Raw genomic sequence first — 12,291 nt, 5'->3', positions numbered from 1 at the left:
AATTGTGGCTAAATATAAGCGTATGATTCTCCCACGTTGGTGCTGTAAAGAACATTTCTGTCTGCAATGCTCAGACTTTACTGAGTATGCCCCAAAAGGACAATATCAATATGAAGAGTGTCTGTGAAGTACATTACACAGGGTTCTCACAGGTTAATGATTACCACTATCAGCCATGTGCTTTCAATCAGTGACTGATAAAGGATACTCACACTGAAACACTTACATCCATAGTAATTACCATTCAATGAATCATTCATTAAGAGCACGATGGCCTTACTCTATTATGGGGCCATAAGTCCCCCACCACATGACAAGAGGCCACGTCATAATGACCTGACTGAGACCTGATTTGACTGGTAAGCGATGAGTGCATACCGAAAACCTTCAAGAATGTTAAAAAGTAACAGGAAAACAATGGTTGATTGTCTGAGGGAAGCTGTCGCATTCAGCTTTACTTCCATCATATAACTCATGATATTACCCCCAATTATTATCCGTTGCAAAGTTTGCTAGAAAGAAGGATTACGAAAACAGAATACTATCCTTCTTGTGCGGCAGCAGGGATTTTGAGCCAAAGGACCACACCACGACCAACCTAACATAAATCGGTCTGATGTAATTATACGTGGTTCAAAATGTAATTACATTCGCTGACTGCTAGCGGCCTTGTTGTCTGAGGCGAAGAGGCAAGTTTGGGAGTCTCATGATATACCCATGAGTCTTTAAAGTGGTAATCTTATTGTCTAAGGTCTATTACCATGACAGGTATACAGGAGGCCTATGTCTGTCTGTCTGTCTGTCTGTCTGTCTGTCTGTCTATCAGTGGCGCAGAACATTCTGGAACCTGCCTAGAACATTCAACCAACACAACATCCATATTCAGTTAGATTGATGTTGTAATACAATATAGAATGCGTAGTATGCTCTGAACTGCATTGGGCTCCTGAGTGGCGCAGTGGTCTAAGGCACTGCATCTCAGTGCTTGAGGCATCACTACATTTGACATTATAGTAATTTAACAGACGCTCTTATCCAGAGCAACTTACAGTTAGTGAGTGCATACATTTTTCATACTGTCCCCCGTGGGAATCGAACCCACAACCCTGGCTTTGCAAGCGCCATGCTCTACCAACTGAGCTACAGGAGGCCCCAGACCCCCTGGTTCGATTCCAGGCTGCATCACAACCGGCCGTGATTGGGAGTCCCATAGAGCGGCGCACAATTGGCCCAGCGTCGTCCGGGATTGGCCGGTGTAAGCAGTTATTGTAAATAAGAATTTGTTCTTAACTGACTTGCCTAGTTTAATAAAGGTAAAATAAAATACAAATAAAATATCACAAGCCACAACAGAAACTAGGGCTGGGAATTGCCAGGGACCTCACGGTACGATATTATTACGATACTTAGGTGCCGATACGATATGTAATGTGATTCTCGCAATTCTATATGTATTGTGATTTGATACTGTGATTTTATTGCGGTTCGATGTTCCAAACATATTGCTCACCATATATCTGCTGCAGAGGGACAAGAGAGCCATGAGAAAACACGTTTTGATCAGTCATGGAAATAAAAGTGCTGAAAACAAATACCGTATTCAGTCTCCCTATTTAAAAAGAACATGGAGAACAAGCTAGGAAGGGTGGGTGGAGCTGGGGGTGGTAGAGTGGGGCGGGGTGTCCAGAAACGGGGAAGCTAAAAACACTCTAGAACCATGTTGGGACAAGGAGAGTGAGGAGGGTGAAGTGGGTGAGGAAGGTGAGGTGGGTGAGGAGGGTGAGGAGGTGAGGTGGGTGAGGAGGGTGAGGAGGGTGAGGTGGGTGAGGAGGTGAGGTGGGTGAGGTGGGTGAGGAGGGTGAGGTGGGTGAGGAGGGTGAGGTGGGTGAGGAGGGTGAGGAGAGTGAGGTGGGTGAGGTGGGTGAGGTGGGTGAGGAGGGTGAGGTGGGTGAGGAGGGTGAGGAGGGTGAGGAGGGTGAGGAGGGTGAGGTGGGTGAGGAGGGTGAGGAGAGCTGTATTCTAGCAGGTGAATTGTCTCTGGTACAAAAAACAAAACCAACACATAATTGAACTATTATTTGAAAAAGATAGCAAATAATTTACCATAGCATGCTTTTCAATACAGTGGCCATGTCCGAATACCCATACTATCGTACTTCATACTTAAACTGCATAATCAGAATACCCATACTATCGTACTTCATACTTAAACTGCATAATCAGAATACCCATACTATCGTACTTCATACTTAAACTGCATAATCAGAATACCCATACTATCGTACTTCATACTTAAACTGCATAATCAGAATACCCATACTATCGTACTTCATACTTAAACTGCATAATCAGAATACCCATACTATCGTACTTCATACTTAAACTGCATAATCAGAAAACCCATACTATCGTACTTCATACTTAAACTGCATAATCAGAATACCCATACTATCGTCCTTCATACTTAAACTGCATAATCAGAATACCCATACTATCGTACTTCATACTTAAACTGCATAATCAGAATACCCATACTATCGTACTTCATACTTAAACTGCATAATCAGAATACCCATACTATCGTACTTCATACTTAAACTGCATAATCATTTCGGCGTTTGGTCTAGTAGAATTAGTCTTTTCCGACTCACGTGTTTGACAACAGCTGATAATCAGATAAATTGACCCGCTGTACTAAAATGAACGAATGGTGTCAGTCAACGCAATCGCGCATTAGATGATGCATTCTGAGTACTTTTTTTTTTTAAATCACATACTACAAAACATTCTTTTTTCGCATACTATTTAGTACGCTAGTACTGGACACTGTCAGACTGTTTTGTATGCTGCTTCTCTGCTGGCCTACAGTATAAAAATAAGGCAAACACTAGCCTAATGTGTTAGACTGAAATTGTTAAAGGTCCAATGCAGCTGTTTTAATTATCTCAATATCAAATCATTCCTTGGCAACAAATAAGTACCTTACTGTGATTGTTTTCAATAAAAAAAACATTTAAAAAAAACATTGCAAAGAGCAATTTCTCAAGCAAGAATTTTGCTAGGACTGTCTGGGAGTGGTCTGAGTGGGGAGGGGAAAACTGAAAACTAGCTGTTGTTGGTAGAGAGGTTTTAACTCTCTTTCTTATTGGTCTATTAACTAATTCACCGCCTGGTGATGTCACCAGGCAGGCCAAAACTCCATCCCACCGCAACAAGCTGACATTTCAGGAGGTCTTTTCAAACAGTTCTTACACTAAAACAGCATTATAATCATTTTCACAATTTCACAATATTATTCCAACCTCATAGTGTGGAAATATATATAAAACACAGGAAAATCACGTTTTTGACTGCACTGGGCCTTTAACTTTGTTCACTTGAAAATAGCATATGGGTTCAAATGAGTTTACAACGGTCAAAACAAACGCTAACTATCCTGAATCCTGTCCAGAGAAACTAATTTCTGAATGTTCAGTTAAAACACACCACTGACACAACAACACATGCTGCTCTCAGAACAGTCCAAGACATGTTGACTTTCTGAAGTCGTTCACTTAGCCCCTTAAGACGATAAGGCACAGGATATGTCTGTCTAACGGCCACCTCGGGGGAACATACTATCCTAATCTCTTCTCTCCACGCGGCAAAAACAAAACGGGTCACACACAGGGCCCAGAACACCGTGGAGAAAACAGTGCCAATACGCTACAGTAATCTCATTATCTCATTAGTGCACATTATATCAGCCTGCTTTGCTCACACATGTTCAGCCAGAACACAGATAATTAGCTACGACGACACTATTCATTAGGAGGGTTAGAACGTGTTGCCGGTTGATTGGGAAAAGTGCAGTTCACATAAGGTGACAGAGGGAAGTGTTGTTCATGGGCAATGCCAAGTAGGTTTGGAAATCTCACGCAGCTATTCTGGATAGTGTAAGAGTATTTTTTTGGTCTTCCTGTTTCCTGTAACTTTCAAATGTGAATGACTTTTAGAGCTGGGTACTGTGGCAGAGCAGTGTTTCAGTTTTCACATGCTGTGAAAACCATCATTTTGATCGACATATTTTGAATGTGGTTCAGAGGGGATGGATTCTTTCAATTGTGACTCTGAGGGTAAATTAGATATTCTAAATTAGACACTTTATTTCTCTGTCTAGCACCAAACTCCTGAATCCTCCACTATGCTTCAGAAACCCAAAGGTCACCGTCTATGAGGTGTTTTCCATATCTATCACAAAGCTATTCACATTTGAAAGAAACCCCCATGCATCTCTGTTTTGGTGAATCTCTTTTTTACAACTGTAAAAAACCTCCTCTCAGGAGACAACAGCAACGTCTTTTCCTGACAGATGGAAAAAACAGACAGAGCGTCTCACCAAACCTATGATTTTTGAGCGGGCCGAGTTAGCTGCTAAATACACGCCTGTGGTCTCTATGCAGATCTTCCATTTAAGACTGACTCAGTGAGTGTATGAAAATAACAACTAGCTCTCACAGTCTCTCTGCAGAATTAGACGTTCATACACGTTCTCCAAATGTCACATTTCGAAGTTAAGTGTGAAGATTAGGCACTCATTCTGAATGGTTAAGGTAATTTCTTTGTATTTATTTCACCTATATTTAACCAGGTAAGCCAGTTGAGAACAAGTTCTCATTTACAACTGCGACATGGCCAAGATAAAGCAAAGCAGTGCGATAAAAACAACAAACACAGAGTTACATATACATATATGGGGTAAACAAAACATAAAGTCAAAAACAAAATAGAAAATATATATACAGTGTGTGCAAATGTAGTAAGTTATTATATTATTATGGAGGTAGGGCAATAAATAGGCCATAGTGCAACATAATTACAATTATAATTTAGTATTAACACTGGAGTGATAGATGTGCAGAAGATGATGTGCAAATAGAGATACTGGGGTGCAAATTAGCAAAATAAATAACAATATGGGGATGAGGTAGTTGGGTGGGCTAATTACAGATGGGCTGTGTACAGGTGCAGTGATCGGTAAGCTGCTCTGACAACTGATGCTTAAAGTTAGTGAGGGAGATAAGAGTGTCCAGCTCTAATGGTTAAGGTAAGGGTTAAGGTTTGGAATAGGGTTAAAACCCCACGACTGGGATCGAACACGCAACCTTCTGATCCAGAATCATGGGATTACGCTCATCCACCGCCCACGTCCACAACGCCCTAGCAAAACCCAAACCCTACTTGAGGGTAATAGCGCTCAATGTTGCCCCTAGTGGCCGGTTTTGAAGACATTTACCGACGTCCTCAGGACATGGCTAGGTGTCTGGTTAGACTGTAAACTCTCCTTCCAGACTCACATTAAGCATCTCCAATCAAAAGTTAGATCTAAAATCGGTTTCCTATTTCGCAACAAAGCCTCCTTCACTCATGCTGCCAAACATGCCCTCGTAAAACTGACTATCCTACCGATTCTTGACTTCGGCGATGTCATTTACAAAATAGCCTCCAACACTTTACTCAGCAAATTGGATGTAGTCTATCACAGTGCCATTCGTTTTGTCACCAAAGCCCCATATACTACCCACCATTGTGACCTATACGCTCTTGTTAGCTGGCCCTCACTACATATTCGTCGCCAAACCCACTGGCTCCAGGTCATCTATAAATCACTGCTAGGCAAATCCCGTCTTATCTTAGCTCACTGGTCGCCATAGCAACACCCACCCGTAGTCTGCGCTCCAGCAGGTATATCACACTGGTCATCCCCAAAGCCAACACCTCCTCTGGCCGCCATTCCTTCCAGTTCTCTGCTGCCAATGACTGGAACGAACTGCAAAAATCTCTGAAGCTGGAGACTCTTATCTCCCTCACTAACTTTAAGCGTCAGTTGTCAGAGCAGCTTACCGATCACTGCACCTGTACACAGCCATTCTGAAATTAGCCCACCCAACTACCTCATCCCCATATTGTTATTTATTTTGCTCATTTGCACCCCAGTATCTCTATTTGCACATCATCTTTTGCACATCTATCATTCCAGTGTTAATACGAAATTGTAACTATTTTGCACTATGGCCTATTTATTGCCTTACCTCCAAAACTTACTACATTCGCACACACTGTATATATATTTTCTGTTGTATTTTTGACTTTATGTTTTGTTTACCCCATATGTAACTCTGTGTTGTTGTTTTTATCGCACTGCTTTGCTTTATCTTGGCCAGGTGGCAGTTGTAAATGAGAACTTGTTCTCAACTGGCTTACCTGGTTTAATTAAGGTGAAATAAAAATAAAATAAAAATGGCTAGACGTCCAATTTTGACGTCAATCTTGAACGACCTGGCTGGAAAATAAGCCAGGCCTATTCCCTGGAAGAAGAAGAAGGTATTTATTGTCATTGGAGCTGGCAAACACATTAACTGTCTCTCTTTCTGCCTCTCCCTTCGATGACATGTCTGTTTGTTTAGCTGCTTTAGGAGATTAGCTATACATTCTTTATTTTACTTTAAAGTGGTACAAGACTATGTCTTTGTGACGTTGCTGTCATATTTCATCAACGTTTTTGACTGAGATAATTGTGGGGTACTTGATGGGGGAGTTGTCAGTGTGTCATTCTATCCATTTACATTTGAGTCATTTAGCAGACATTCTTATCCAGAGCGACTTACAGTGTTCACTACTGTAAACTTGAGCTATAGTTTAAGCCCACGCCTTACAATCAATCTTCGAGACAGCTTTTTGTGTGTGTGTGGTGTGTGTGGTGTGTGTGGACAGGTACAGTATCTCTGTGTGTGCACTGATAGGTATGTTATTTGTTCTTTCTGACACTAAGGCAACTCTTAGGCTGCGTTTAGACAGCCTGCCCAATTCTGATTTTATTTTTCACTAATTGGTCTTTTGACCAATCAGATCAGCTCTGAAAAAGATCTGATGTGAAAATATCTGATGAGATTGGTCAAAAGACCAATTAGTGAAAAAAAAATATCAGAATTGGGCTGCCTGTGTGAACGCAGCCTTAGAGTAACTTCTACATCTTCCCGGCTGTCATGCTATAATGTGATTTATTAATAACCAATAGGAGTCACTTCCACCAGTAGCTCCCATTGGTCAAGCAGGACACCACCCAAATTCAATTCACAGGCATTTTAGTCCCCTTAGATGACATCACTGTCTTGAGTATCTGCATTTTCCATAGCTACTTATTTCCATGATAAATACCCTGTAGCCTTTGTAGTATGTCTGTATCCAGTGTTGTGCAGGATATGTAATTGTGGCACGGAAACGCCCTTTTAATTGCCCTAGAAGGGATTAATGAAGTGATATTGAATTAAATACAACAGCACAATCTCCCCCACCTCTCGACTACCAGCATATGGGCGTGGGCCCACAGGGAGTCATGTTTACACTACAAAGAATATAACCTCCCAAGACGGGCTCAGTCTGGACTGACCTGTAAACTCCTCATTCACACCTCCACAAACAGACTTACCCAGACAAAGTGTCAAGGCAATAAGTGGCCAAATGCAGATAGGCAGACACACAAACAATAGCTTACTCAGAAGGTCAGACACACAAACCTAAACCAAATGCCAGCCTCTCTGGGTTTTCCAGTTTTTCCATGGCGTAATACCCTACAGACGTTCCAGCATGAACTGAGGCCTACTCACCAGATCCAGGAATGCCTCCTGAAGGGGAAGTTGTTCACGTGCATCATTTTCTTCTCCCGTCCCGCCTGAGAGCGACCCGCCTTCATTTAAGCTAAAGGTGTGTGCTCGTTTTGCTATGTGTCACTCACAGGTTAAAATAAACTACTAGAATCCCACAGACATGGTCTCTCACTGTTTGGTTCTCTCCCCTTTTACATGTTTTTTGAATGTCAAATTCGATGTCTTCTCAAAGTGAAGGAGCATTTCGATGTGGCTGGGGAGGGTGACTTTTGTCCAATGACATTTGGTGAACTGGTTTATGCCGGGGGTTAGAACTACCGCACTGGGCAAAAACTGGTTGAATCAACGTTGTTTCCACATTATTTCAACCCAAAAAATCAATGTGATGATGTTGAATCAACATGGAAAACTCATTGGATATGCAAAAAGTGATCAACATAAGGGAATTTCGTCTTTTTTTCACCTAACTTTTAACCTTAATCCCTTGACATGGTGATATTTTTTGTTGATTTCATGTTGAATTTACAGTAACAGCTCAGCCAAATGTAAATAAAAACTAGACGTTGAACTGGCATATGTGCCCAGTGGGACAACACCATGGTAAATATTTGTCAAGGGTTCAGTGGTTAAGGCGAGTGTGTCAATACTCAGGTATGTAAGGATCTCTCAATACCCCCATGAAAAACAAACTCCACAGAAAAGTCTACCAGAAACCAGTCAAGTCAGGAAATCCCCTGTCTCTCTTTTACTGTTAGAGGGATATTCCACAATAGTACAGCAAAAAGACAAAATCTCTCTTTCCCTCCTTTTCCTGGGAAGACTTCCAACTAGGACATCAAACTCATTCCGGCACATTGTCATGGTCTTCATCGTGAACGTCTCTTCGCTGGATTCCCCCAGAAAATTCTACCTCTCCTTTCTCTTTGTCTCTTGGTCGCTAGCTCTTCCTCACCCACTTCATCCCTCTCTCATTCACCCAAGGAAATTAAGACTTTTTGAGACTTCATCTGAGTGGAGGAACAACGTTCCTTTTCCTCCAAGTGAAAGGTGAGGATTCCGCTCTAACCCTACATCCATGGGTCATTTTCCACGTTGGTGCCATGTCAAGAAAACTGCATGTCAGCTTTTCGCTTCCTGGTTGATCACTACCTCCTGTGATGTCAATGGTCCGTGGAGGCCCAGGGGTGGCAGCTAACCGCTCATGTTCAGCCAGGGGTGGCAGCTAACCGCTCATGTTATTGATCCTCTTAGCGTCGACAGCTTGATTAATTTTCTCTCGCTCCCTGACGGATGGGTGGACCGAACTGCCTCGGGGGGTGGAGAGGAAAACCCGACCAGTCAGACGGATAGAGTTGCTAGGGAGAGCTGCGCTTCTCTCCAGAAACTTCTAAACCACATTTCTCCTGCAATGGAGGTTTTCAATATGTATAGTAAAGCTGTCAGGCAAGTTAACGTACTCCCAATCCCGGTTCAAGCCACAAAGGCAGTATGAACAAGCAAAAAATCTAGCAAATGGCAAGTGATCAGCAGTGAACTTTCAGCATGGGGGTAGAGGTATATAATGTCTAGGTAAGATACCTCCATGGTGGTGGGGGTAGAGGTATGCTAGGTGTCATCTGAGGAAACTGTGCCTGGTCTGTGATGTCCTGATGGTTCTCTGGACTGGCTTTCCTTCCCTGGTCATACCCCCAGACCTAGAACCAGCCCGGGGGAGTTGTTTGGCTAGCAACACCCAGGAGGAGAGCCCACGCGGGGGGAGACTGAGCAAGAGAGACCCACTCTACGCCTGGTGGTATGTGCAGGACACACACACACACAGGGACTGATGCACACACTGACTCTCACACAGATGCAGCACACACTCAGACACACATACACACACAGCACACGTTGTCTCACGATGCACACAAACAACACCCCACACAACACACACGCCTCTCCCGCACAACACAACTCTCTCTCGTTCTCTCTGTCTCTCTCTGTCTCTGTAATCCAGCTGTATGTCAGCTCCTCTTAATCCATAGCAGGATGCCTGTCTGTCTTTGTCTGGGCCCAGAGAATCCCTCTCTCTCTCTCTCTCTCTCGCTGTGCTGCGCTGCAGAGCCGGCTCCCGTCTACAGCAGAGTGGCTGTGAGTGTGAGACTGAGGGAGTGTGTTGTGTGTGTGTCTGAATGTCGGTGGAATCGTCAGTCATAGGGGGCCTCTTTAGGGGAGATCCCGACAGGCAGCGTTTCAGGTGTCTGAGAAAGGCTATTTGGAATGACAGCTGTTCAGACAGGCTGCTGTTGGAGTGTTTCAACTGACTAGTTTCACCTGTTTAAATATCTATACATGTTAGTTTGTCTTGTATATAATACTTGGTTGAATATCTCTTATCTGATGAAATTGTCAGCTAAGTGATATTCAACCAGGTATTAGGTATAAGTCTAACTAACAGGTACACTCTTAGAAAAAATTGTGCTATCTAGAACCTTAAAGGGTTCTTTGGCTGTACCCATAGGAGAACCCTTTGAAGAACACTTTTTGGTTGCAGATAGAACCCTTTTGGTTCCATGTAGAACCCTTTCTACAGAGGGTTCTACCTGGAACAAAAAAGGGTTCTACCTGGAACCAAAAAGGGTCCCTTATGGGGACAGCCGAAGAACCCTTTTGGAGGGTATACATATTAAACTGGGCTTGGGACAGATAAATAAAGCACAAATAACAGAGATGTATAAACCTACTTAAAACAACAGAAAGGACATACAAACTAGAGGAATTGAAATTGACATGATTGATATAAAACCAATTAATATAAGACTGTCCGTTTAAAAATGTTGAAATGTTCAAGATAGGTGCACTACAACACCTCAATTCCAGCCCCTCTTCCAAAAGGAATTAGCATTCTTCCATCAAGATAACATCTCTTCACATTCCAATCTCTTATCCTCCATTTTGAATTTCCCGTATTCAATTTGCCTCTCCCTCCATCATCTCCTTTACTTTCAGGAATGCACCTCTAGCTCTAGCTATTTCCTATAGTCTGAACTGAACCTCACTCGGTCCTTTTGCAGTGACACCCCAGGATGACCCTGGTGGGCCCCAACCATGCTTTGTTCATGCCATTTTAGGACAGGGATGAAACAGTAAACAGGCAACTTTGCAGTGATGCCTGTCTTAAGGAATTAGCCAGGATGCAGACATGATGCAGACAAGGTAGAGCATATTTAAAGGTAAAGCCTGAAATACATCATGAATAGTTATCCAGTCTCAGTGTGGATACATAAATATCTGTCTGAATATGGTCTATGAAGGCTTCTTTCAGAACACACGGCCATATGTTCACAATGTCAGTGAGAGTGGGTTAAACGATCTAGTAGTGTAGAACAACAACAGACTTTCATCATGGCAGTAGAGGGTGTGATTTATAAATTGTCGTATGATATAAAAGCCTAGGTTATTAAAGTTACCCCTTTCACACCATACAGTTTCACTTTATGGGGGAACATTTGAGAGGGGCACTGACACACAAATCCTTTGGCCACAGAGTGCGGACAGTTTGGCGTTGCCACAAAATATGTCCAGGCCCGAATTGGGCAAAGCACTGAGATCGAAATCGCAACCGCAGCAACAGCTGCGTCTTATGGTGTGTTTTTAAATTGCTACAGTACGTGGTCTTTTTATACGGAATTACTCATTTTATGTTCCACAGAGCGCCTTTAACTATAGACCCTGGATCATCAAAAGTACAGAATAGCGTAGCCATGATTATTTAGGCGTCTTCAGAGGATTGCAGCACGAGCTATAGGGTTTCAACACATTGATTAGACATGGCAGTCTGCTTCCTTTCAAGATTTTACGCATCATTAACATTTCACTTGAACAGATATTCACAGCAGAACACAAAGATGGTTTCGCCCCAATGCTGTTTAGTTTTTTTCGTGGCTGTGGAGATGTGGTGATGTCACGTGCGCGTTTACTTTCCCCTCCGTCTCCTCTAGGGCCACGGATCGGGAGGGACACTTTTTATTTGTTGATAAAAAATAAAATAAAAGAATTGGTCACTTTGGCTTTGCTGTGCTCCAGCCCTGACCTAACATCCATAGTCACTTCAGATGACCGTGTGCCCTAGCTGTGCTAAAACACCAACGCTCAATGTCTGTTAGTGGACTGTCAATTACAGCGACAGAGCAATCATGTTGTTAAACCATGGAGAATATTCTGATAACATTCGGATGGGTGTGGTTCCTTAGCCATCTGTAAAACAGGCTAGGATAATAAACGTATCGATTTTTGCATAAGCAAATGCGTCTTAATGCTTGGTTTAATTTGTTAATAATGGGAGTGTCAAAGCTGATGATAAATGAGGGTGGACAGCTTTCAGTGTGTGTGTTCATTTAAGTAGGTGTATCTGTTTACGAACGTGTTCGGTTTGATTGTGCATGCAAGTGAGTGTGTCAGTGTGTGTGTTGGCGTGTTTGTGTGTGTCTATGCGGTCTTGTGACATCATCAATCATCAGAACTAGGGCTGGGGACATTCTTTGTCTCCTCCTGTGCTTTGTGCATTAGCCTGCATGCCTAACATAACAGCTGCTGTCTGGAGAGAGGGGAAGAACACTGAGCACTGAGTAGCCTAGCCAGAGCAGGAACCGGTTTTAACCAAACC

General features: G+C 42.8%; 1 protein-coding gene across 1 annotated transcript in view; it reads right to left on the bottom strand.

Moving 5' to 3' along the window:
- Window positions 1-9,515, bottom strand: part of LOC121581990 (cAMP-specific 3',5'-cyclic phosphodiesterase 4D) — a 170,223-nt gene extending 160,708 nt beyond the window's left edge. The window contains exon 1 of the mRNA XM_041897470.2: window positions 7,647-9,515. Within this exon, the coding sequence (XP_041753404.2) occupies window positions 7,647-7,732 (86 nt within the window). The 5' untranslated portion in view covers window positions 7,733-9,515. The remainder of the gene's footprint in view (window positions 1-7,646) is intronic.
- Between the last annotated feature and the right edge of the window lie 2,776 nt (window positions 9,516-12,291).

This window comes from Coregonus clupeaformis, chromosome 15 (assembly GCF_020615455.1).
Source record: "Coregonus clupeaformis isolate EN_2021a chromosome 15, ASM2061545v1, whole genome shotgun sequence".
Classification (NCBI taxonomy): domain Eukaryota; kingdom Metazoa; phylum Chordata; class Actinopteri; order Salmoniformes; family Salmonidae; genus Coregonus; species Coregonus clupeaformis.
The sequence above is the reverse complement of the archived record's forward strand: the minus strand, read 5'-3'. Positions and strand labels throughout refer to the sequence as shown.